The sequence below is a fragment of the Ictidomys tridecemlineatus genome, chromosome 10, assembly GCF_052094955.1.
Source record: "Ictidomys tridecemlineatus isolate mIctTri1 chromosome 10, mIctTri1.hap1, whole genome shotgun sequence".
Lineage (NCBI taxonomy): Eukaryota > Metazoa > Chordata > Mammalia > Rodentia > Sciuridae > Ictidomys > Ictidomys tridecemlineatus.
Window position 1 is genome coordinate 131470801 of NC_135486.1, and position 27329 is coordinate 131498129.

Below are 27329 nucleotides of genomic sequence, written 5' to 3' on the forward strand. Positions count from 1 at the left end.
AGGGCAGGAACGGAGGCTGAGGAGCAGAGTGGCTTGCCCGAGGCGATTCCTCTGGCCTGCAGCAGAGCCAAGGTGGGACCAGCCTCAGGGCCCAGCTGGTGCTCTGTGCTCTCCGCTGAGCCTGCGGCGCACATTGGTATTCAGGGCACGGGACAAGACAGATGCTGTGTCTACCGACCTCTGCCTTGGTGCATCCTCCCAGGCTGGTCTTTGCAGGCGTCCTAGGGAGCCATGTCTTCCTTCTTGATTGAGGACTCTCCCAGTGTCCCCTCTGCCCTCTCCCCAAGCAGATGGTTTAATTACTTGAAATTATTTTTAAGCAAGGACAGGCAGGTGAATTCCCTCTCTGCCCCACACCTAACCTAAGAAAAATGGAAATTGAGTTGTCTTTTTTTCTTAAAACTAGCATTTTTGTGATGAAACAGTCCTCCTCCAAGGGAAAAAAAAAAAAAAGATCTGTCCTCTTCCAAGTCATTCCAAGGTTCCCTTTGTCAGCCATAAGGGAGCTCGACAAGTGCACAGAATCTCAATCCCCTTTCATGCAGTGAGTGTTTATTGACCAACTACTATGTGCCAGACTTTACTCCTAATGCTTAAGAAAAAACATCAATAATAGCATTAATGTTGACATGGTGCTGCCCAATATGCTAAGTGAATTAAAACTTACAAAGAGCTCATCCATTATAAGATAGACGGCTCGGAGGAGTTAAACAGCTCTCTCTCAAGCTACAAGTAAAAGACAAGGCAAAAAGCAAAAGCTACGTTCCTGGACTTCAAACCCCAGGCTCATCCTTCTGTGACAGCTGCAGAGCATCCAAAGGCGGTAATGATCTCCAGAGCACACCACCTCTCGGGATCTTGCTAGGACTTTCCACTGTCTGCTCCTCTGTAAATTGGGTACCAGCTACAGGTCCATAAAGACAAATAAACTTGGGTCCCCGCCTTCGAGGAGGACACAGTCTGGCTGGAGAGACGAAGAAGTAGCTGCATCACTGTGGAGAGTCTGTGTGATGAGCCAGAGGAAGATCATGCACCACAGGTCAAAGAGCAAGGGCATGAACCGCAGTCCTGGGTTGGGGACAGTGCTGGGGTCAGGGTATTGCTACCAGGACAGACCCCTCCTCCTTTCTGAGACCACTCTCCCCGGCGTGTCCTGCTCACAAGCCCAAGGACCGTGGCCGAGGGCTGGAGAGAAGATAAATGAACTTGACCTTTGCTTCCATGTGGTTGAAACAAAGCGAAAGACGATGATGAACCTGAGCTTTGTGAAGTGGTCGCTATTTGGCCAGCCTTTTGCTTTTGTAAAATCCACCGTATGTTGGTTGGCTTATTAGCATATAGTGCAACAATTCCTTCTGGAGAAGAGTCTCAGGATGATCTCATAGCCCCAAACCAGTGGCCAAACACTTCCTTCAAGCCTGTCCCTGGCCACATCCCCCCCCCCCCGGGGGCGGGGGCCGTATCCATGGCTGACCTTGGGTGGCAAGATCATTGAAGACTTGATAGTGGAAACTGAGAGGCATTTGCCATGATTACCACTAACATCATCGAGTGCCATACTGGGCCCTGCTTTAAGCACTTTACACAAATTAATTGAATTAACCCTTCTACATCCACGAAGTAGGGGCTATGATGACCCCATTCCACAGAGGAGGAAACTGAAGCCCAGTGGGGGGGGTGATAAGTGGCTGAAGGTCACGTCATCGTGAACACTGTGTTCTTCCCATCTGCAGTGAGAGATGGAGATTCTTCTTTTTTGGGTACCAGGGATGGAACCCCAGGCTGCTCTATTACTGAGCCACCTCCTCAGCCCTTTGGATTCTTTGTCTTAGGACAAGGTCTCACTGGGTTTCTTACGACCTTGTTAAGTTGCTGAGTCTGGCTTTGAACCTGCGATCCTCCTGCCTCAGCCTCTGGGAGAGATGGAGATTTTAATCGGGGTTCAGGCAGGACAGCTCTTGGGTTCCAAGGCCACCCCAAGGGGTAGGTCCTTAGGTCTTCTGTCATCTTGGGTGGGGGTTGGATGTGGAGATGGGGGTTATCTTCTTTGCAGACCAGGTAGTTTTCTCTGAGAGGGGACTGAGGTCGGTCATGAGGAGGGCATCTAATTCCCACATCAGACATATGGAGGTCGGAGACTTTTTTTTTTTTTTAATTTTGTACTAATAAGAGCCAGAAACTGACAGTAGATTTGTGGGCGACTTTGTGAGACCCTGAGCACGGCAGAGCTGCCTGAGGGACCAGGACACAAAGCAGAGCCTGGAGTCGGGAAGAAGGCCATTGTCCCCCACTTTGCTCCAAGGACAGCCTGCCCTGAGGGGGAGCAGACAGAAGGTTGTGCGTGGAATCGTCTTCCTGTTCCGTTTTCTAATCAGCCGTACACTGGGCTGAGGCACTGGGCTGTGCTCCTCTTGAGAGCTCTCCTGCTGTCTCAAACGACTTTTCCCAGCTCATTCTCCTGAGTTTGTAAGCATGCATTTGTATCATCTGCAAAAATAATGATCACAGTAGCAACCGCAGCTTCTGCAATAGTGACACCTCTTATTTGAGTTTCCTGACTTATGACGCTGGCTAACCTGCGGGTTTGGGGTTTGGATTCTTTGTTTGTAGCATTAGTAATTGTTGGTAGTTAAAAATGGGTTTTTACCAACAGTCTTTTAGTAGAATGGGGGATGTGGATTGAGTTTTTAAGCAAACACGGAATGACTTTGGGAGCAAATCAGTCAAAGCACAGCAACTGGGACGTGTTATGATGACATTTAGTCCTGGATGTTAAAAAAAAAATCACCCACCGAGTTCCATGTGTGCAGGATCCAATGCTAGGGGCTAAGAATGTGGCCCTAAAGCAGCCAGACCCAGACTTGACCTCTCAAGGTCACCAGTGTCAGGACAACCAAGGAAAGAGACAAGGCAGGGTGCCTCCGGGAGGTGTTCTGGTAAAGAATCAGCGGGACGTGGTCTTTACAGGCAGCAGCAAAACATGACTCCACATCTCAAAACCTGATTGCATGATCGATAACGACCAGGAAACCAGCAGAATCTGTATTAGCTCCTGAAATCTATTATACTTATCTAGACAAAAAAGGGAGATGAGAGCAATGGAATTAGGATTCTTCATGTATGAATGCTCTTGAGAATGTGGATCCGGGAGAAATTAGCAGAGATTTTAATTCGCTGCTCACTCGTTTCCGATACCCATCAGGCTACCTCGGAAACGTGTCGTGATAATTAACATTTGCCCAACGCTCTTCCGATTGGCAACGCCGCCTCACGTGCGTTATCTCGTCTGGTCCCCACAACAACCTTGGGAGTTTGCAAAGCAATTTCACCGAGGTTATCGCGCTGGATCCTGAGTCTCATCCTTCATTTCCCTGCGGCCCAGCGCCAGCCAAGCCTGCTCTTTCCCAATTCTGCCAACGCAGCGGGCTCTCACGCTTGCCTGACCGTGCACTTATGGCTGCCCCTGGGATGCTAGAAAGGAGCCCATCCTGTCCTGGCTCTACGAAGAGCCCCCTGCCCATCCCAGGAAACTCAAGGCAAGAGGGAAGGGCATTTGTTTCCTGGGGGGTGGGGCTAAGAATGTGGCCCTAAAGCAGCCAGACCCAGACTTGACCTCTCAAGGTCACCAGTGTCAGGACAACCAAGGAAAGAGACAAGGCAGGGTGCCTCCGGGAGGTGTTCTGGTAAAGAATCAGCGGGACGTGGTCTTTACAGGCAGCAGCAAAACATGACTCCACATCTCAAAACCTGATTGCATGATCGATAACGACCAGGAAACCAGCAGAATCTGTATTAGCTCCTGAAATCTATTATACTTATCTAGACAAAAAAGGGAGATGAGAGCAATGGAATTAGGATTCTTCATGTATGAATGCTCTTGAGAATGTGGATCCGGGAGAAATTAGCAGAGATTTTAATTCGCTGCTCACTCGTTTCCGATACCCATCAGGCTACCTCGGAAACGTGTCGTGATAATTAACATTTGCCCAACGCTCTTCCGATTGGCAACGCCGCCTCACGTGCGTTATCTCGTCTGGTCCCCACAACAACCTTGGGAGTTTGCAAAGCAATTTCACCGAGGTTATCGCGCTGGATCCTGAGTCTCATCCTTCATTTCCCTGCGGCCCAGCGCCAGCCAAGCCTGCTCTTTCCCAATTCTGCCAACGCAGCGGGCTCTCACGCTTGCCTGACCGTGCACTTATGGCTGCCCCTGGGATGCTAGAAAGGAGCCCATCCTGTCCTGGCTCTACGAAGAGCCCCCTGCCCATCCCAGGAAACTCAAGGCAAGAGGGAAGGGCATTTGTTTCCTGGGGGGTGGGGGGGCTCCAGATACCTGGAGTAGGGAACTGGGGCCGCCTCTCAGACCAGTGGACATAACTATTGTCCCACAACCGATTTAGGCATCGGTGGAACTGCTAGTCCCAAGGGCTTCTCCCGTCTTTAAAGAAAGAAAACAAAAAATAGCAACTGATCCATGGCAGCTGGATGGACCTGGGTTCGAATCCTGGGTCTGCAACTTACTAGCTATGTGACCTTGGGCAAGTCCCCACCACTCATCCCCAGCTCTAGGCCTGGGGGTGGAGCAACTGCCTGGCATGCACCAGACCCTGGGTTCAGTCCCCAGCACCACCAAAAAAAATAAAAAATCCCTCCTGTACAGAAAGGTCTAATGAGACTCACCTCTGAAGTAAGGAGGACAGCGGTGGTCATCAGGTATCAGATGTTCACGGCCATTCCCAGCCTACACTGAAAGTCAGCTCACGGGAAGCCTTCCTATGATCAAGGCCACTTCCCTGACGGCAGGAAAAGGTACGGAGCCGTTTGTCGCTGCGGACCCCAGCTACGGGGAGTCGGTTTATCATGTCTTGAACTGCTGGAGGAGGGGTGTGGGTTTTTCCTGGGACTCTTCCTGCCCTGTCTTGGAAATGGTATTTCTGCTCAAAGGGAAAAAGGGAAGTCAATTGGTTTTGTCACAGGCAGGGTGAGAGCAGAGGGTGGGGACGTCAGCGTGTCACCGCTGGTTCATGAAGGACAGACAAGAGTCCTCCAGACAGAATGAACAGGGAAGCACGCAGGCAGGGGAACTGGGCAGGCAAAGACTGACAGCTGGAGGATTGGGGGGCTTCAATTACGGGGGTTTCTTTCCGTCTACGTACGGTGGGTGGCAGGGGTGAAGGGAATAGGCAGGAGACCTGAGACAGGCCAAAATTCTAGTGGTGCCCACTACACACCCCAAACTCCTCTAAGCGCTTGCGATTCATGAAGGTATTTCAGTCCTCACCCGATCCCACGAAGCAGGTTCTGTTCTCTGTCCCATTTGTTCCCTTTGTGGAAACAAAGGCACAGAAATTTCAGTAATTTGTCCAAGGTCACATCTTACTCCATTTTGTGTTGCTATAACAAAATAACTGAGGCTGGATGATAGGTAAAGAAAAGAGGTTCATTGAGCTCAAGATTCTGGGTAGTTCAAACAACATGGTGCCAGCATCGCAAGGGCCCCCTGGCTATCTTACAACACAGCAAAGAGGAAGAAGGAGAATAGCTGCACTGGGAGGAAGAGAGTTCACTCTGTAAGACAGGAAATCAGAAGAACAAGAGTCCCTTCACAAGAGCAGCTATGACTTAATTACCACTTACTAGGCCCCGCCCACTAGGCCCCGCCTCTTAAAGGTCCCACCACCTTTCAATACGTTTGCATTGGGGATCAAGCTTCCGATGTGTGAATCTTAAGGAACAAAATGCAGCACACACAACTATGGATGAGACCTGAATCCAGCACCCACACTCACTCCCACGGAGCCAGACAAGCACTGTGTTCTTTTCTCTGTGTCACTCAGGTGTGTGTCCTGAGGCCAGAAAAGAGGCCAATCCCTCCAAAGTCCCGAGGAAGCAATCCACCTGCTCAGCTCCACCTGGGAAGATCCAAAGCGGCTTTCCCTCTGCCTCTTCCCAGGGTGCAGGGGGGGGAGGGAAGCTTTCGAATTTCCCAAACATAAACCATTTCCATATAATTACGCCTCCTTGACCCACATGTCATTCGGCTCAATGCTCAGGCTGGAGGCACAAAATAACATTTTCTCCAACCTCAGAAAATTGCTTCCTGAGGCCCTGGGTGATTAGACATTGTCCTCTGGGCAGGGCCTGTTCCCCGTCCAACCCCGTCTCCCAGCACGGATGCCGTCACTCCCACCGAGTCTCCAGAAGCAGGTCCCAGGGACGAACAGAACGTTCGCCTTCGCGGGAGGGTGGCCTTGGAGGGCGCCGAGGGGCCTTGCGCACCAGGGAATTTTCTCCTGTTCTGGAACATCCAGATCCCTGGATCCTTCCCCCGGCTAACCCTAGACGGGAGGGAGGCACACACGCCGTGGGACGATGCCACCTCTCGCGTCCCCGCGCCCTCTTGTCAAATGCCACTGATGCGGAAGCCGCCACCCCCAGCCGTGTTTGCCAGGCTCTGGGGGATGGCAGGGGCCTCTGCTCTGCATTCCCACCCCCACCCCGCCTCCCTTCGGGATGTCTCTGGTCTGGTCCAAATAATAAGCCCCTTCCCTCTGAAGGCCCCCCGACTCCCCCCGCCTCTGGACCACCCAGCTCCTGAACGCCCTGCCCGGCCTCCTGTCCAGCCAGGCCCCTCCGGACTGTCCTTCCTGGCAGGAGCAGATGACATCTGTGGGACAAGCCTGGCCGAGACGTCCTGGTGAGGGCAGCCCCGAGGGACAGTGTGGAGTCAGCGTGGCCTTCCCTTCTGGGCAGCAAAAGAAACTCCCATCCTCGACTGGACCCGAGACAGCTGGCGTGTGAATAGGGCAAAAGCCACGTCCGCCACCCAGGACCCGGTCCCCGTCTGTGATTTCCATCCCAGGCCAGACTCCCACCCTCTCTCACCTCCTGGCTGCTGCCCTCTGCCCCCTCCAGTCACTTGACTGGCCCCTGCTCCTGGCCACGCTGCAGCCCGCCCCTTCCTCCAAGAGGGTTTCCGGGTGGGTCCTGAAGGGAAGCGCTCCCCTGGCGCAGGGCCTTCCGCCATCAGGGGCCCCTGAGCAGCTGTGGCTCTTCTGCCAGGCGAGAAGCAAGGGCCCGGGGAGGGACCCAGGCAGAGGGAAGAGCCCCACAGTGCTGTGTCCCACCGTCACACCCTGTGCTCAGGCGGTGGCTCCTAAGGGGCTCTGCCAGGTGCCTGGGGTGCGGAAGGGAGCGGGAGGCGTGGGCAGAGAGGACCTTGGCATTTTGTCCTATGGAGCAGAGGTCTCAACCCAGTGACCCAGGGGCACACCGTGTGTGTGTGTGTGTGTGTGTGTGTGTGTGTGTGCGCGCGCGTGTGCAGTTGCAAGCCTCTCCTGAAGCCCTGGAAGACGTGGCCACCGCGGGCTGTGGTTCCAAGTAGAAGGAGACAGCGATCCCCCTGGACATGGGGCCATTATGCTACCCACCTGTGTCACCACGTCAGCCTGCAGGTCCCAGCACAGGGACACAGAGGGAGCTGAGGGTGGTAAGTTCTGAGCACCTGGGGCCCAAGAAATGGATCTCGTACTCCAGGAGCCTAAACCGGGCCCTGGCACTGGGATGGACGTCCCTAATTCATGCTGAACTGAACCAGGGTCACAAGGAAGATTCTGTCACAGAACCTCTTCTCAAGGAACTGATGGTCTCTCTCATGCACTGACACCAAATTAATTTCCAATGACCTTTGTGACATCACCTGGTTCACCTTCTGCAGTTATGTTCCAGGCCATTCAGACGTATCAACCAGAACTGCCACACGTCCCGATGCGGTACTGATCTACACTCGTGGTTGTTCATTCAACGGGTATTTACTGAACATCTACTCAATGCCAGAATCTGATAAGAGATTGGGGATATACTAAAGATTATCGGCAAGGCCAACGTCCTTCCTGCCTTTCAGAACTTGTGTCTGCAGGATGAGGCGCTGTCCTCGCGTGAATTCATTTAACCCTCACAGGATCCTGTGATAGGTGCCATAGAGTCATCCTTTTCAAAGATGAGCAAAATGGAGGCACAGAGAGGTGGAGTAAATTGCCCAGGGTCCCACAGCTAGAAAGCGGCCGAGGCAGGTAGGAGCCCCCGAACTCTCGCCTGGTCCCTTTCTGAGGTGATGCTGGGAGACCCTTCTGAATCACCAGAGGCGGGTCATGATGACAGTCGTCCCAAGTGAGTAGATGAACTGCGACATGCTCTCTGGAACCGCTGCATAGAGCAGGTCATGTTCTCACTGACCGCAGGACACTGCCTTTCCCTCCACGCTGAGGCAGCCCTGATGCTACAGAGCAGCTGGGGACGTGAAGTCAAGGGCCCAAGAAGCCTCCAGTTAAACGGCCGAAGCTGGAGGGCAGCCCGTGGTCCCTAGGAAGTGGCCCCTGAGAAGAGAGGCCCTAGGGCTGGGAAGATGGCCTCCGCCAAGGGCCAAGGATTGCTCCCACTGCACCGGCCTTCCCAGGACCCTGCTGTGGGCTTGGGTCCCCGCCTGTCCCTCCTGGGCCCCACCTGCTGCCTGGCCTTTGGGCTCAGCACGTGCTACAATGACGCGAGGGACTCGCCCAGGGCCACAGAGCTGGCAACTAGCAGAGCACAATTCTCCCGGGTCAGAATCCAGTGTAAGCGGTGCTTAGACGGGGCGCTCTGCGCTTGCGCACTGTGCCTGGGGCGGGTGGCGGCTCTGGGAGCGTTTGTTGAGTGAATACACGAATGCCAGTGGTGTTTAATTCTTCCTTTGTCCTTGCCTGCATGGGAGAACAAGGCAGGGTCACAGAAAATGATGGCTTTCCGTTGGCTGCATTTTGTATGCACAATTGATAAGCCATTTGCCCGCGGCTAAAAATACCCACCCCTGGCAGCCACTGGAGGGATGGCACTCGGCTCGGGATGTTTAATCAAACAGCGACAACCCAGGCAGAGCCACAATTAGCCTCTGACACCCCAGTGAACTCCAGATGAAGAGCCCGGAAGCCTCTGACTTCCTGTCGGTTCCCTGGCACCCAGTGACCATCACCCTGGGCCCGCAAAACAGCAAAAACAAATGAGCATCCTCTCTGTGCCCACGGCAGCGGCCAGCGGGAAGTCAGCAGCGGGGCCGCCTGGGCAGAAGCCGAGCCCGGGATGGACGGGCCGGGAGGTGGTCAGCCGCATCTGCCACTCAAGGGCCACTGCAGCGATGGCCCGGGACCTCAGGGGAGCCGTGAGCTGCTCCTGGGGTCTTTCCGGCCCCTCCCCCCTTTATTCCCAGGGGTTCTCGAAAGCCAGGTGACAGCCCTCATGCCCCTGTGTGCCAGCCGAGAGGGACTGGTAACGAAAAAATGGACGCTCTCCACTCGGGGTCCACTCCCGGAGCTGATGGCAGAGCCATGTGAAGGAGCAGGTGGCCCAAGGGGCTCTAGAGTGTCCTCGGTTGTTTTTGAATCCTGGATCCAAAAAACTCTCGCTGACCCCCTCAACGCCTCCCGGCTTGGGCGTTCCCATCTGTAAAGTGGGATGTTAGTGGTCTCTCTCTCACCAGGTCCTTGAGAAGTGAATGCAACGCGTCAAACCTCCGCAAGCGAGATCCGGGAAGTGCGGAGAAAGGCAGGTGTTGGAACCCGATGGGCCGGCCAGGCGCGGGGCACACACCTGCATCCAGGAGTTCAAAGTCAGCCTCAGCAACTTAGCGAGGCCCCAAGCAGCTCAGTAGAGACCTCGTCTCAAAATAAAAAATAAAAAGGGCTGGGGGTGTGGCTCAGTGGTCAGGCGCCCCTGGGTTCAATCCCCAGGACCAAAAAAAAAATTCAATGGACTGGCCTTGCTCAGCTCTGACAGAGCAGGTGTCAGAGAACAGGAGAGGTGGAGGCGGTGCTTGATGCCCCTGCCTACCACACGGACCTCAGTCTTCCTCATCTAGAAGGGGAGGAAACCGTACCTACTTATTTGTAAGATTAAGTGCAAGACATTTAATACAGAGGCTCCTTGGCTTATGATATGATTTGTCCAGGCAAATGTTTTAAATATTACAGCAAAAATGCACTAGTCCCCGCTACCTGCCCAATGCCCAGCACCCTGCAGAGCATCACAGTTTTCCCTCATTGTCCCAGGGCTGACTGGGAGCAGTGGTCACTGCCACTGACCAGCATATCATGGGCCCAGGTAATATCCAGACTCAGTGCATAGTTTCTACAGTGCGTCTCATTAAATCAAAAATTACAGTAAGGCAGACCACCATAAGTCTGGGACGGTCTGTGTTAGACATTGTAATATTAGATCATTTGAGGCATAAAGAAGTGCTTTCCATGTCTGACACAGAGTGAGCACTCAATAAGTCCTAGCTGTTCCAGAGAAGGGATAACCCTCTTGACCTTGACCTTGGCCCTCCCTTGCCTGCCTGTTGAGCCCCTACTCGCCTTTCTATCACCAGAAAGACGGATCCCCACATTTGTACACAGTGACCACACCGCTTCCTGAGAGCTTCCTTGGACCTGGCTCTTGCCAAGAGGTTCACGTGCCAGTCTCTTGAATCCTCATGGCAAATCTCTGCACCCAGGTACCAGACCATGTCCCCCTTTTCCTGATCAGGAACTTTATTTTGTACCTCTGAGTGAACCCAGGGGTGATTAACCAGTGGGCCACATCCCCAGCCCTTTTAATTTTATTTTATTGAGAGACAGGGTCTAGCTAACTTGCTGAGAGCCTTGCCTAATTGCAGAAGCTGGCTTTGAACTTGTGATCCTCCTTCTTCAGCCTCTGGAGCCCCTGGGATTACAGGGGTGCGCCACCACACCTGGCTCCTGATGAGGAGTTTGAAGCTCATTGTGTTTGTACAACTTGACCGAGAATGCCAATTAGAAAAAGGAAAAAAAAAAAAAAAGAAAACTAGGTCCGGGAAGCTGACCCAGATCTGCCAGACTCCGAAACGCATCCCCCTCATGGTGAGTATCCTGTAATTCTGGTGACGCTTCCACACGGCATCTGCAGGAGAGCCACCTGCGTGCCCGAGCCTCGTTCCAGTGAAGCTGTGCCCCATCTGTCTTTGTGACAAACTCCCAGAGCGGGGAAAGCACAGCTGCATCCATCACTTGGTACAGAACTTGACCCAGGAGGGCACCTTCGAGGGCTTTCGAGATGCTTCTTGGGTTTACCAGCTGCGCTGTCTGGGGCAGGCGGCTTCCTCTCTCCATCCAGGTCCTCATTCCTAACTGGGGACCAAAAGCCTGCATCCTACCTGCAATGTCACCTCCTTGCAGTTTCCTTTAAATCAACTCACCTGTTAAATAAGCGGAATTTATTAGCTAAGTAGGCATTTATCAGCACCCTCCCCAGAATGGTGGCTTTTCTGTGGATGATTTTATGCAGCTCACCAACACCTCGTACATGCTCAGGGGACGGGTCACTGGTGCGGAGGAGCAGGGCTTGGAAGTGGTTTCATGACCAAAGCCTGGCTGTCCCCGGTCAAAAAGCCAGAACTGATTCTGCCTTCAAGACTTCTCATGGACTGGCAGGACGGACTGCAGCCCTGCAGGAGCGCAGGTGCTGACTCCCTTCCCTGGGGCCGCAGCGGGACTGTCCTGGGAGAGTGGCCATCTTCGCTCCTGTGCCTGTTCCTCAGCCAGGTCTCCACTGGTCTCCACGGGAAACCATCGCTGTGTTCCTCTCCAGGGGGGAAAGCCAGGGAGGCTGCAGTATGGACTTGGGGCTCGAGATCCACAGGATGATCCACCCTTTGGTCCCACCGTGGCAGACATCCCCAGTCCTCCCCGCCCCACCGAGCCCAGGCCTGGTGGAAAGCAGCCTCTTCAACATGGCGCCCAGAGGCCAACCCCAGAGATGGACGGTGAGAGGCTTTGCATAGGAGACGCTGTGAAAGGATAAACAAGGAAAGGGGAAACCGTAACTCTAGGTTTGCAAAGAATCCACTCAAGTGTGAAAATGCGATGATAGGGAGGGACAGAGAACATGAAGGTGCTATCAAAATAGAAAGGAAAGTTGAAAACAGCAAAGGCTGTTTCAGAGGCTGCAGAGACCCCGCAGGACGACTCCTAAGGACGCACACAGTCCCCCAGATAATGATCGGTGCCACAGGGTGGGGTCCCACGCCCAACCCCCATCTCACTCACCCACGGTCAGTTTTGTGCCCCTGTTGACCAGCTCGGGGAAGAAGGCTGCACCTCCCCAAGTCCTGCCCGGAAGCCAGTGGGGGCCATGGGAAACCAGGATGGCCGCTGGCCAGCGGCAGGGGGGTGGGGATGCCTGGTGGAACATTGGGAATCCTTTTCCTACTCAGAGCTCAGAACCCCCTGAAAACCTCCCAGCATCACCCCAGAGGCCCAAACCCCTGAACTGACATCTTGCCAGCCATCTCCTTCCCCGTCCCCTTCCTCCACCCTGAGACAGAGAGCAGGCGGCTTCCAGGGAGGGAGGGACAGCCTGCACTCCTCATTTGACCTGAGCCAGGACAGCGTTCACCTCTTATCTAAGGAAGCTGCAAGACAGCTCTTCCTAAAAACCCAGCCTTGGGCATTCCTGGAAGCAGGTAGAAGAGCACCACTGGGAACGGCTGGGGAGCTCAGGGGTCTGCGGGACACCAGGGCTGACTCATCTAATGCAAAAGAGAAGCAACTTTGGGGGTGGGGACATGCATTTAAGCCACAGGGGGTGGTGATTGAAATGGGTGAACCGCTCTCTTTTTTGGAAATTCACAAGAACATAATTGAGTATGCAGAGAAACAGGATTTGCAAAAGGTTACACCAAGAATTTAATTAGCCCGGATAAGCGATTCTCTCCCCGATTCTTAAGAGCTCTGTGCATGGAACAACTGTGCGGTCCGCGTCCTGCTCTCCTTCCCATAATTGCCATTGCAATCAAAAAGTTCTTCCTGGAGTCTAACCTAAAGCTTTTTATACCTCCAACGTGAGCCCTTTTCCCTCTTATAAAACCTGCTAGCTGCCTTTAGGAGGGAGGGAGGGAGATGCAGGAAGAGAGGAGGGGAGAAAAGAGTATTGCCCTTTAAACCCAGCATTTCAATTTGGGGGAATTTATTCTACAGAAATGCTTAATGAAGTACTATAGTGACCCCCCAAAAAATAATAGTAATAATAATAAGCAATGTCCAACAGTAGGTGAATATTGCATGAATATTATTGATACAGGGAAAAATATATGATTTGTTTCTAAGTGAAAAACTCAAGTTGCGTGGCAGAATTCCTGTATAGTCCTGTTTGTGATGCTTCTCATTGATACCAACCATTGTCACAGGCTTATCAGCATCCTGAAGAGGGGACACCCAATGGATATGGAAATCTGTCCTGGTTATCTCCATGGCAGCATGGCCAGCCACCCCCAAACTGAAGAGTCTAAAAGCAACCAGTTACTGTGGGGTGGTAAGGTCTTGGGCTGACTGGGCTCCGTGGGTGGTTCTTGCTTCTGGTCTCACACAGCAGTCTCCGGGGAGCAGCTGGGACCTCAGCCCCTTGGGAGCTTGTGCCATTGGGCATCCAAGATGGCGGCCCACTCCCCAGCCAATGCTGGGTGCTGGCTTCAGGGTTCACTGAGCCTTTGAACTCGCCTTCCTGTACATGGCCTCTCCGAGCAGGATGGGCCTTTCACAGAATGGCAGCGGGGTCCCAGGAGGGAGCGTCCCAGGAGTAAGCGTTCTCAAATCCTGCTATGACCTGAGCTGCTCCTGCTACAGTCTGTTGGTCAAAAGCCTCAGGCCAGCCAGCTCCAAGTCAAGGCATGGCGACCATAAGGGTCTGAATAACAGAAGGCGTGGTTCACTGGGGAACCATCTACAAGGTTAGCTCCCACATTATCTCTAGAAAATAAGGTGTGGTTTCTAATATAGTAGTTAAATAGATAAACTCAGGACACAAAAGGTCTGGTTTAGTATCCTGGCTCACCACCCTCCAGCTGCTGTGTGACCTCAGACCTGATGCTCTCAAATCATGGTACCAACCTCCTAAGATAATTGTGAAGATCAAGTGAGACATGGCGTATAAGATGCTTTGAAAAGCCCCGGGCATGATAAATGCTCAAGAAGAATGAGCTAATTATATTATTATCATGCGCGGATATAATGTTGAATATTTTACAAGTAGATGTTACTTTGCAATTGAAAAAAATAATTTTCAAAGACAAAAAAGGAAGGAAATATAGCAGAACAAAAATATAAACTCACGCCATCTGGCACCCTATCTCCCTCTAGCTGCTTCTGCTAAGGAGCCGCAGGGACCCCTTGGTCCTCAGAGACACAGAGACCTTGACCCTGTCTCTCTGGGCCCACAGACCACTCCGTGCTGGGTTCTGGCTTCTCAAACTGTTTCTCTTCCGGCGGCTCTCCCCAGCCCTCTCAGGTTTAAGCACAGTAAGCTTCAAACTACAGGAAATTAATTCCCCCGAGAATATAGCCAAGCTTTGCAATCACAAAACGTGGGCTTTCTATTACCCGGGAGCTTAAACCTGTCCAACAGCACCATTGACAGAAAGGATTTGCTACTTAGAAGCGTTGACATTCGGATCGTGAGGTTCACTGGGGCTGGCCAGGGTGAGATTGGGTCTCCCAACCACAGGAGCCCCCGGGGCCGGGTCAGCCAGAGAGGAAAGCTCCAAATGCAATTTCAGGCCATGGAGATTTCGGCCTCTTGGTTTACTCACCGCTGTAAATACACACAGGTCCTGGGCCACACCAGTCTTTCTCTTTGGGGAAAAATGTGCCAGTGTGGAAATGATGTGGGGAGTCACAGCCAGTCAATGTCTCTGCCCTCTCATTTCTTCTTCCGACAATCCACACACACCCCTGACTCTGTCCAGCTCACCCCTCTCCCCCACTGCCCCGTCTCCCAGCATTCTTGATATCGCCCTGGGGACAGGGCAGCTACCTGAACAAAAAAAGAGGGTCACTCGGTGTCTTTGGGTTGGTTTCTCAGGAGAGGCAAGGATTAGCAACCTCAGGAAATGTCAAACATGAATACCTGGCAATTTCCTGAGCGGCTGATGACTCTCTGACTTAAAGCAATTCATTAGGTGGGGCTGGAATATTTTTAAAGAGTTTCGATAGGGAGCATTTTTAGCACCACATTCCCAAAAGGCTTCAGCTGGGGAGGAGGAGACGGTGGCGAAGCCACTCTCTGCACAGGTGGAATATATATAGGATAGAGAGAGCACTTTTCCTTGGAGACCCCCAACATTTATCCATCTCTGCCCCCTTATCGCCTTGGGGGACATGAGAGGGCCTGTGGGCATTGTTGATGGACAGGTCAACAAGAGGTTCTGAGAAATGATGGCAGGTTTCCAAGTCAGGGGCGGCCCAGGGGACAGGGATCACTCATCTCCTACTGAGAATCCTTTCCTATAACCAGAAATAAGCAAGGCAGAATTTGATAGGCCTCAAAATCACCCTAAGCTGGAAATCCCTCCGGCTTCCCCCACGTGCTCAGTGTGTGACGTTGGGCAAATTACCTAAAATGCCAGGTCTCGGGTTCCTCATCTGGGAAGTAGAAAACTTGCCATCCCACTGCTAAGGATCCTTCCCTCCATGGTAGGTCCCTTCTCCTCATCCCCAGCTGAACTCAAACTTCCTGTTCTAAACTTAACTCCCCCCATCAATTTCTCTCCTCCTCTGACTTTCCTCTTTATGGTATCACTCTCGGAAATTCTCCTGTGCATTTATTGTTGGGCCGGCTTATTTATTTAGATCTGTCTGCCCGTGACAAAAGGGAACCTGTCCACTGTGCTATGCGTCTTCAGCACCTCGGACAACGCCTTCCACAGTCAATGCCCAATTAGTACCGTCACTCAATAGCTCATTCAGTGGGCACCTAACCACAGGTTGGGAGCTGTTCTAACCACATGAAAAAAAAATTATCTGCCTTAGTTTTTTTTCATCTGAAACCTTATGAAGTGGGGAGTCTCGTTAGCCCCATTTTATACATAAGGAAACTGAGGCACAGAGATGTTAAATAAACTTGCCCACAAAGAGCCAGTCAGTAGGAGGGCCAGGAGCAACCTCACAGGGCCCCACCCCAGACCCCACATTTCTGGGCTTCACACCTGATTTTACAGCTGGGTTTCCAAGAAGCTCTCTGGCTGTGTGCGATCAGGTCAGAGCAAGCAGGACCTGGCAGCCAGACCTTGAACCCAGACCCTCCTCCGAAGCCTCTGCCCTTCACTCTGAACTGCCCACTCACAGCTCTGATCTTGAATCCTCAGCCGCCCGCATGCAACCCCTGCGCTCTCTGACTGGACACCATGAATGTCCCACTACTAGCCTGTGTCCACCTTCAGCCTGTGCACAGATCCTTACCCACAAGAGAGACGCTTAATACTTTTTGAAAGAATTTCTGGATGAATAAAACATCTTGAAATGCTTTTCAACAGAACACAGCAAGGCTGTTTAATAAAAGAGAGCTATTAAATGCAAAAATGCTTACAGAGCAAGCAGGAATCAATATCAGTGTCCCCGGCCTTAATAAACCCAACGCTTCCTGCTCCCCCCACCTCGGGCCTTTGCATGCTGTTTCTTAGCTTAAACCCCCTGGTGTTCCCAGCTTTTCACCCATTTCCCTCTTACTTGTCCCCAATCTCAGCTCGAACATCAACCCTCAGCAAAACCTTTTCTGACACTGCTCCCCGACATTCCTTCCTGGTACTTACTCTAGATCCACATTGTGCATTTCCTCCTGTTGATGTCTCTCTCCCCTGGTGGACTCTAAGCTCCATGAAGGCCAGGCGGACGACGTCTGCTCTGTTCACCCTCTCTTCCCAGGGCACAGCTCAGAGCAGACACAGACACATTGCTGAATGCAAAAATCAATGCTTGGACTGTTGGGGTACCAATATAAACTACTTTACCTCCATGGGCCTCTGTCTGCAGTAGTGACTTGAAGTAGCACACACTCACGCTTTTCCTCCGGCGGGTACAGGGTGACAGACCCAACAGAGGCACGGGGCCTGTGTGGATAAATATCCATACTGAACACAGCTTGGAGCAGGAGTATTGGCCCTGGGTTTGAATCCTGGCTTATGAATAGCACCAGTCCCTTGACTCCTCACCACTTCAAAATGTCATTTCAAATTGCTTCAGATAAGAGCAAGAACAACACAGGCTTCAAAAAGGAAAAGGAATTGAGGAGACCAACTAGTGGGTAGTACAGAGCAGATGGGATGCTCAGACGCTGCTGTCAAGAGTGTCAATTAGCCAAGTAGTTTTACCGCTCATTCTTTTGGGGGTGGGTACCAGGGATTGAACTCGGGGACACATGACCACTGAGCCCCATCCCCAGCCCTATTTTGTACTTTATTTAGAGACAGGGTCTCAGTGAGTTGCCTAGCGCCTCACTGTTGCTGAGGCTGGCTTTGAACTCGCGATCCTCCTGCCTCAGCCTCCCGAAATGCTGGGGTTACAGGTACAGTGGTACAGTTCATTCTTAATTAATATCTACTAAAGATGAAGATGTGCACACTCAGAAACGTAACACACTTCTAGGTATACGCTACCCAGAGAGCTCTGGAATAAAATTACTTCTATGAAGAGTCATATTCATAACTACAGTGGTTCATAATAGCAAAACCCCGGAACCAACTTAGTGTCATAGATATATATATTATAATAAATATGTATTTTGATGTAATAAATATATCTGCTATAGTAAATTTATATTTATTTGCATTTTATAAACTTGAGAAAATAAACTGGATGTAATACATTTTATATAATTTATAGAGTCGATATAATAAATTATAAATAATTCATATTCATGATTAAATCGCAATGAGTTCATACAGTGAACCTCTGTATAATTGTTACAACAAGCAAACTCAGCATAACGAGGCTCAGAGACATGCTGGGGAACGGAAGACGCTGTGTGTGGCATGGCAGAGGCGAGGGTGAGGGAGAGTCCGAGTCGGCCGGGGTGGCCCTCACCATCACATAGTGCCCGCAGCCCACAGCCCGCAGGGAGAGAAAGAGGGAAGGAGGGAAGAACGGGAATGGACCATTTCAAGGACCCTCAACTGTACCTTTATATTAAAGAGCTGATGCAAATATAGCAGAATGTTCAAGTTTGTTTAAGCCAAGTGATGAGCACACTGCAGTGGGTGGGTGCGCTGATCGTGAGATATCTTCATGTGAGCAAGACCGTGGAATAGTTAAGTGGATCCCCAGAGACAGGCCGGGTCCTAGCTTTGCCACGAGGCCTCATGCAGAGGATGTGGGCGCTCCAAGATCCTTGTCTGCAAAACAGGATTGACCGTGTTTCAATTCCAGGGCTGTCAGTGGGAATGCAAGACACAGGGCAGCTGCGGGTATCGCCCCCTGAAATGTTATCTTGGAGTAAGTCCCTAATGATTTTCTAAACGTCTCCTTGTCCTGTTCAGGAAGACATTTGTTTTTAAACCCAACCAGAAACTGTGTGGGTGCACTTTTCAACACAAATCTGACCCAAGGGGGAAAAAAATGCAGTTACTATTTATGCAACTGTATAGCTACGTGACAGACAGACATGTGTGCTCTCAGATCACCTATTAACTGTGATGGCCCTGAGGAAATAGAACTTGGATGGTTGGAGAACCAGAGTGCAAGGGAAATTTACATTACTCTGCTATGATTTTTGATTATACAACATGGGTATAAATCACCTGTCCCCAAAATCAACTTTTGTGTGTGTGCTACAGGGGATTAAGGCCAGGGCCCTAGGGTGCTCTACCACTGAGCTACATCCACAACCCTTCTTATGTTTGATTTGGAGACAGGTCTAAGTGGCCCAGGCTGGCCTTGAACTTGTGATCCTCCTGCCTCCACCTTCCACGCAGCTGGGCCTACAGTGCCTGGCTAATTTATTTTTAAATGGATCTGAATGTCATGATCATCCCTTCTCCTTTCACTCTAAATCCAGTTACAGAGGAAAAGAACTAAAATATAAGCTCTAAAGAGGTTCTTATGAGCTCCTGGAACCCGGGCTGCCGCCTGAACACAGGAAGCAGGGAAAAGACCCCCAGATTCTCCGTGCAGTTACAGGAAAAAAAAGAAAGAGCAGAGCGTTGGGGCTTAGAGATCTGGGTTTGGTTCCTGTCACCGTGACTTACAACTACATGACACTTGGCTCTGGGAGCCCAAGCTCCACTTCCACATTAGGATAATGGCCACACCCCATCTCATGGTTGTGTGAAGAATAAACTAACTCTAAAATATCATCCAGGTCGGACGTGGCGACGCGCCTGTAATCCCAGCAGCTCAGGAGGCTGAGGCAGGAGGATCGCAAGTTCAAAGCCAGCCTCAGCTAAAGTGAGGCCCTAAGCACCTCAGTGAGACTCTGACTCTAAATAATATACCAAATAGGGCTGGGGGTGTGGTTCGGTGGTGGAGTGACCCTGAGTTCAATCCCTGGTCCCCCCTCCAAAAAAAACCATAAAATAGCATCCAGATGTTCACAGTAGGTGCAATTTGTCACTCAGAGGTTGTTCCTCACTGGTTCAGTCCTTGGACCTCCATCCCGACAAACGTCATGCGCAGGGCTTCCCTGGTACCCAGCAAAATCATCTGTGCCTCAAAGATCAACCAGACTCTCTTTTTTATCCACAGCAAACATCTTGACGGTGATCATCCTCTCGCAGCTGGTGGCCAGACGGCAGAAGTCCTCCTACAACTATCTCTTGGCGCTGGCCGCGGCCGACATCCTGGTCCTCTTCTTCATCGTGTTTGTCGACTTCCTGTTGGAAGACTTCATCCTGCACATGCAGATGCCCCAGGTCCCCGACAAGATCATCGAAGTCCTGGAGTTCACCTCCATCCACACCTCCATCTGGATCACGGTTCCCTTGACCATCGACAGGTACATCGCCGTCTGCCACCCGCTCAAATACCACACCGTCTCCTACCCGGCCCGCACCCGGAAGGTCATTGTCAGCGTTTACGTCACCTGCTTCCTGACCAGCATCCCCTACTACTGGTGGCCCAACATCTGGACCGAGGACTACATCAGCACCTCCGTGCACCACATCCTGGTGTGGGTACACTGCTTCACCGTGTACCTGGTGCCCTGCTCCATCTTCTTCATCTTGAACTCCATCATCGTGTACAAGCTCAGGAGGAAGAGCAACTTTCGCCTCCGTGGCTACTCCACTGGGAAGACCACCGCCATCTTGTTCACCATCACCTCCATCTTCGCCACGCTCTGGGCCCCCCGCATCATCGTGATCCTCTACCACCTCTACGGGACGCCCATCCAGAACCTCTGGCTGGTGCACATCATGTCCGACGTGGCCAACATGCTGGCCCTCCTGAACACGGCCATCAACTTCTTCCTTTACTGCTTCATCAGCAAGCGGTTCCGAACCATGGCGGCCGCCACGCTCAAGGCCTTCTTCAAGTGCCAGAAGCAGCCTGTGCAGTTCTACACCAACCATAACTTTTCCATAACGAGTAGTCCCTGGATCTCGCCGGCCAACTCCCACTGTATCAAGATGCTGGTATACCAGTACGACAAAAACGGAAAGCCTATAAAAGTCTCCCCTTGACACCCCCCTGGGTTGGCACCGAGTGCCTCGTGTGTGATCCATTCCCGATGGGAGGGCGTCCCATCCTCTGGCTGAACAGGTCTCCTTAAGAGTGCTAACCTGATTTCCTGCCTCCACAGACTGAGGAACTCTCAGGGTGGCAGATGAGAGAGAGACGGAAGAGAAGAAGAAAGGAAAGCATGAATCTCGTTTTTCCTGTGTGCACTCATTTCCACAAAAATAAAATCACGTCGACAGCAAAAGTTCCTACCCGTTTGGAGATGCTGTTGGAAGTTGTGCCATCATCCTGTGACCAGTGAGGACCACAGTAGAGAAATAGTCTGTGATTTAGCACCGGCACCATCCACCATCACTGGGAACCACTCATTTGTGTGACACCCCGAGCCATGGTAGCGCGTGGCCACGTCGAAGCTCTTCTTCCCAGAGCTGAGGTCATCCATCGCTCCCCTGGGCCATGCCCAGAAGGCTACCCATGCTGACTGATGGGAGATTTTTTTCCAAGGTGCCCTCTGTCCTAGAGAGGACTGTGGTCTTGAAGAAGCCCTGGTACCCCGGCTGCAGATGACACCATGGGGGACAGGGGAACACTGAATCCCTTCCGAACTTCGTCCACAGCCCCCGCAGGGAGGCTCCAAACCAATGTAACTATGCCCCTTAGACCTGGGGTCTAAGGTTCAGTTTTCTATCTGCCATAATGTATAGATTTTATCTGTTTCCTCCAAAACAGAGACCCTGCCTGGTGTGCGGGGAGGAAGGAGGAAATTCTTGAGCCCAGAAATACAAAAAAAAATGAGCCCACTCTTGCCATTGTTCCAATCCATCCCTGTGTCGGCTGTGAACGGTCCCTTTACTCCCACTCGCTTCTTGTCCTGGTGCCACGTGGCTCCCTAGAGGGGCCCCCGCCTGTAGAGTCACCAGCCCTGTTTGCTTGCTCGCTGAACCCCTCACCAGGTTGTTTGATTTGATGACCTTCCTGACTGAATGTAATATTCCAGGGTCAGGAATGGTCTCTCCCCAGGTACGAAAGGAGCCACCCTCAGGTCCTATCCCCAGGCCACCGTGGCGGACACAGTTGACGTGGACAGGAGCTGGCACTGGCTGCTGGTCTGTCCTTTAAAACCATGTGGCTCAAAAGGGTGACACCTGTTCTCCGTAAAGCCATTGAATCCAGATTCTTTGCAGAATGATACAGTATGGATTTCTTCTTTGCTCTCCCCTTGCCTGTCCAAGGCAAGAATCCTTCTAGAATGCAACCAACAGAAGCTTTTCCGAGAAGGATCCCTGTGTGCACACACTCACTCGTGCGCACGTATATGTACTTGATTCCACTAGACCCCCCTGTGCCCTGGGATGTGTTTTAGGAGGGAAATCTGAGCTGAAGTTCCTCTCGTTTTGCATTTTTTAAACCTTCTCTCACAGATCTCCAGGATTTGAATTCACCCCTATTGTGGGAGAAATCTTCCAAAATGGTTTGGGAATCACGTGAGAGTTTTGGTGACCAAACAAAAAGCAGTGAGTCCATCTGGAACACTAGGATCTTTAGGCTGGATTTTTACCGCATGTTGTCCCTAAATTGGAAGACCATCTATTTTTAAGGGAGTCTGAAAAAAAATGAATGGTGTAGAGAGGCCCCAAACTTCAGCCAAGGCCCTCAATACTAACTAAATATAATTTGGGGTCCTATTGGTCCTAAGGACTCTATCTCCCGCTTGTTTTAAGTCATGGCAGTGGAGTCTCACCAGACCCTGGGGAGAGACTCTAAGGACGAAAACCCAGGGCACCCAGTTACCTGGGTGAAGCCCTTGGGAAAGAGCCACATTGGGGACCATACGCCTTCCCTTTCCAAACCTAAGACAGCTAAGTTCTTCTCCAGCATGGGAACAGGTTGCTGGTTCTTGGGTTGAAGACAAAACAGAGTTGGCTCGTGTTTAGGTCCCCTGTTGTTTGGTTCCAATGTGTCTGAGAACTTTAGGACCCTCTGGTGTGGCAAGGCAGCCCGCTCATACAGGTTTCAAGTAGACAAGCAGACCCCTGGCTCCCTTCTCGCTCGCTCCCCGAGGCACATCTCCTGGAATGGAGAGGGGGAGAGCAGAGCCCCTCCCACCCCATGTCCCTCCAGCTGCATTTCTTTGCCAAGCATGTGTAGTTGAATACATGTTCATTAGATGTGCGTACGATGCAGCTCCACCGCACCCCCTTATGAATGAACATTGACCAAAGGCTACCTATACAGAATATATATACATAGACATAAATATTTATTTATTTATTTATTTATTTTTAAAACATATAGCTCTAAAAATATGCCAGTTTGAGCTACATGTGAATGAGTCAAAGTGCAATATCTGCAAAGACAGAGCGAGTCCTTTCCGAGGACGCATGTAAGAAGGGAAATACGTCTGTGAGTCTCCATGCTCTCTGGTCCGTGTTTTTAATTGTACCTAAAAATTGATGGTGGATGTTTTAAAAACTGGGTGTGTGTTGAGAAGGCTTTCCCCAGACACTCATTTAGGAGCTGTCTCGACAGGGGTGGTTCTGCCTGGTGGTTCTGGGATCTCTTCTTTCGGACGAGATTTTTTTCTATTTTGCTAAGTCATCTTTTCAGTGATCTAGGTGGGTGGCTGTCTCCTGCTTAACAGGCCCAACGGGTTAGGTTGATGCAGAACTCCTAGAATGTATTTCAGATCCTCGAAGGGCTTTTCATTTAGTGTGATTTCTAGGAATCACTATGGACAGTAATGAAAATGACTTTTATTTTCTTTTACTTTGGAAGTATGGAAGCCTTTTCTTTCATCCCAGTTTTGGAAACGAAGCCTTGAGTCTTGAGGCTGTCAGGTCAACAGCTGTGGCTGGAGGCCCTGGAGCAGTCACCTTGGCCTGGGATTCTGTGGTGCCTCTTTCAAAGACTGTTGCTCGCATCTCCCCAGCTGAATGACCTGGGTCCTCGGTTGGACGCTGCTATGAGGCTGCACACGTCCGTGCTGTGTCTTTTTTAGTGAATGATTCAAAGACAGAAATGTCTCCTGGGAAAGGAAATGAGGGTGACGGCCGACCATGGGAAGGCATGAACTTTTACTCTGCAAACTCCCTGCGGTCGGGAAAGACGGTTTTGCACAGTTGGTGCCTATCAGTCCAACCCAGGGAGACTCTCGGAAGCAAGTAAGAGACTCTAATGTTGGCTCTTCCAGCTCAAAGAATGAAACAGAAGGTTTGCCATAGAAAAATAGTAAATGTTCATATTTTCTTAATTAGATAATATATTGTGTTTGGACTTGTTTGTATTATAATAAATTCTAATATGGTGCGCGCACTTGGAATTTGGCATTTGCATACATGTTTGAGCAATTGCAGAATGTTGATTTTTATTACTATGATTTTTAATTGACAAATCATAATTGTATACATGTATGGGGTACGACGTGACGTTTTGATATATGTATTCAATGTGGAATGATTAAATTGAGCTGATTAACATATCCATCACTTACTTGAATATCATTTTTGTGTGTGTGGTGAGACATTTGAAATCTACTGTCAGTTATTCTGAAGTATCCAATACGTTATTAAGGACCGTGATCCCTTGCGGTGCTGTAGGTCGCAAAACATATTCCTCTTGTCTAACTGAAACCTTCCCTGGGCCCTTGCCCCCAACTCCTCCAGCCTCTGAGAGCCACCATCCTGCCCTCTACTTCTATGAATTTGGCTATTTTAGACTCTACACATACATGAGATCAAGGGATATTTGCCTTTCTGTCCAAGGCTTATTTCACTTACTATACTGTCCTCCTAGTTGCAGGATGCTGATTTGAACTTAATGTCCTTACTTGGACATTTTCCTGGGTGCTAGAATAAAGCCAGAGTCCTGCCAGCCTCCTGGTTAGTCAGATGTATCTCAGAATCCAAAACCACTGAGCTCTGCTTCCTGTAATCCTGAATTAGGCTGCTCATCGAGGATGAATCTAAATTCTCTCTGATCACATCCTGTCTGTGAGACAGTGATGGCTGCCATTGTGACCGGAAACCTAGCATAATGACTGAGTCCTTGGACTTTGGTGGCAGACAGTCATGGGTTCACGTCCCAGCTCCACCATTACTAGACAGATAGCCTTGAACCAGTCCTTGAAAATCTCTAATCCAAGCATCTAGAAAATGCTGCCCATTTTAATTGTTTTCTCAGTTGCCTGCAAGGCAGATAGATGCTCTCTTTGTCAGACACCCAAGACATGGAGTCAGTTATTACAGGCTGCGCTTTGCAGGCTTTGTGACCTTGGGCAACATTCTCAATCTCTCTTGAGTCTCCATTTCCTCTCCATAAAATGGGGCTAATCATAATTCCAGTAAGTACCTCCTGGGGTGCTTCTTAGTAGCAGAACTTTCAAAAGCCTCCGACTGTACATCATTTCACGGGTGAAGATGCTAGGCTCAGTGTCCAAACTGGCTCCCAGATCACTCAACCCTCCCCTTTCCAACCTACCTCACTGACTTCTCTGCAGAATTCTGAGTCATCCTCCAAAAGATCACATTATTTTTATGCCCTTTATGGAGTTGGGGATTTTGCAACTCTTCAAACCTAGGTCATCCAAGCATGAGATATATTTTAACAGCGTCATAATTAAAACACTCGGCTTGACCTTTCCCTGTAAGGTAGAGTTTTTTTTTTTTAATTGATTCTATCAGCTCTCAAAATCGCTATGCATTTTCCCACACAAGCCACCATCAATTCTGACAGCCACCCACCAACTGTTGTCACATTCCATCTTTGCATCAACTCGGAGAACGAAAGTGACTTATAAGTTGGGGAGAAGTACGGAAAAGCAAAGAGCCTGCCGAGAGGGTCCCCACCAGGAGCTGCCAAGCGTGCGTGCCCACGGGGTCCTCGTGAGCACTCCCTGCCTCAGGGAGAAGACGAGCGAGTCGAAGGAGGTTGAACTGCTAAGTCTTGATCCTCCTATTAAGGCACGTGGCTAAATGGGATGGTCCAGCCTCTTTGGAGTGTGTGCAATTAATCCAAGGACTTGCCAGACACAGCTGGGCGGGTGGGGGGCAAGGCTCACATCCACTGGGAGGAAAAGATACTGTGAATTTCCTGGGCTTATTGGGAGAATGTGTCATTGTCATGCCAAAAAAAAAAAAAAGAAGCAAATAAAAAGCTTTCTGATGAAAAAGAAGCAAACAGGGCTACAGGGAAGAGGGGTGCGTCCCCATCAGCTAGCTCTCTGCAGGTGGGGTCGCCATGCCTGGGGAGCTTTGGTACCAGTAACAAAATATGTCCCTCCACTGGAGACAGGGCAAGAAGTGGGGCTTTAACTGCAGTTGAAGGCTCTGGATTAAAGCCAGAGAAGAAATATTCATAAGGACGTCTATTAACTCCACACCTCCAGGGGCAGCCCCTACAGGTCTCGTCCCTAGAGCTATTTCAGAACGGATTCTGTAACAGAGACTTCCAAGTAACCAAAGCAGGTGCTTTCAACCAGAAGACATTAACCAAAAGACTGCTGGCCATAGCCTGAGCAGGAGGAAGAGCCCCACGAGAGCTGTTTGGAACACAGGGACCTGGAAACAACGGGAAACCTCACTTCCCTTAGACTTACGGGGCCACGCAATGGAAGAGTGTCACCAGAGCTCAGTGAGGAGCGGAATCTTGCAGGAAGGGCCTCCCAGCAAGGCAGTTCCATACCATGGTTGGAAATGTGAGGCTGAGGCAGGAGGATCACAAGTTCAAGGCCCTAAACAACTCAGTGAGACCCTGTCTCAAAATGAGAAAATAAATAAAAAGGGATGAGGATGAGGCTCAGGGGGAAAGTGCCTCTGGGGTCAGTCCCCAGGATCCACAAAGAAACGATGCTGGAGAGGGAGGCGTAGGGACACCCCAACCTCTCCTTTCCTCCCCTCTGATACGCTTGGTGCCCCCAACACCCACGCTCAAACAGAACCAGCAGGAGAGAGTCCATGGGGAGCAGGCCAGTGGCCAGACCCCAGGGCACCAAACAGCGAGGAGCAGGCCCGGGGAGAAATGAGACAGGACGCAACGCAGAAGAGCCAGCAAAGGTCGGATTTTTGTTTTACTGCCACTGAGTCCTTAGAGAGCTAGAGAGGGTCTCAGAAATTATTTCACTCAAAGATTAAAAAAGAGCTGGGCACAGTGGCACATGCCTGTCATCCCAGCAGCTCGGGAGGCTGAGGCAGGAGGATCATGAGTTCAAAGCCAGCCTCAGCAAAGGCGAGGCCTTAAGCAACTCAGGGAGACCCTATCTCTCAATAAAATACAAAATAGGGCTGGGGATGGGGCTCAGTGGTTGAGTGCCCCTGAGTTCAATCCCTGGTACCAAGAAAAAAAAAAGATTAAAAAAGAAAAGAACACTGATATCCAAAAGACCCCCTTGTCCAAGGTCACACAACCTTAACTCTTTCCAGTGACCTTCCTGCACATTCCCCGGAAACACAGAATAGATTAAGCACCCCCAAAAGCTCGCCTTAAACCTTCACAGTTAGAAATTTCTCGCATTAATCCTTAGCATCTCCCGTGAGCAGACTGTCAACCTGCACAGGTTTCGGGATGGAGAGGGTCTGGAGATGCAGGCACTCGCTGAACAACCAACGCCTACAGTCATCTATTTACTTGACTGATGTTTATTAAAATACACTATGTGTCGAGATCTATTCTAGGCGTCATAATTATTTAGCAAAGACAGATGAGGCCTCTGCCCTTGTGGCTGCTGCTGCTCGTGGGAGGACGTACGCGAGGGAACAAGGTAACTTCAGGAAGGGATGAGTGCTGGAAGGAAAAAACCGGGAAGCACCGGGGTCAGGCAGACGGACGTCAGATAAACCAGTCAAG

General features: G+C 50.8%; 1 protein-coding gene across 1 annotated transcript in view; it reads left to right on the top strand.

Annotated features, from left to right (window-relative positions):
* The window catches only part of Gpr139 (G protein-coupled receptor 139), a 39138-nt gene extending 15184 nt beyond the window's left edge, over positions 1-23954 (top strand). The window contains exon 2 of the mRNA XM_005323715.4: positions 19557-23954. Coding sequence (XP_005323772.1) covers positions 19557-20491 — 935 coding nt within the window. The 3' untranslated portion in view covers positions 20492-23954. The remainder of the gene's footprint in view (positions 1-19556) is intronic.
* The last annotated feature ends 3375 nt before the right edge of the window (positions 23955-27329 follow it).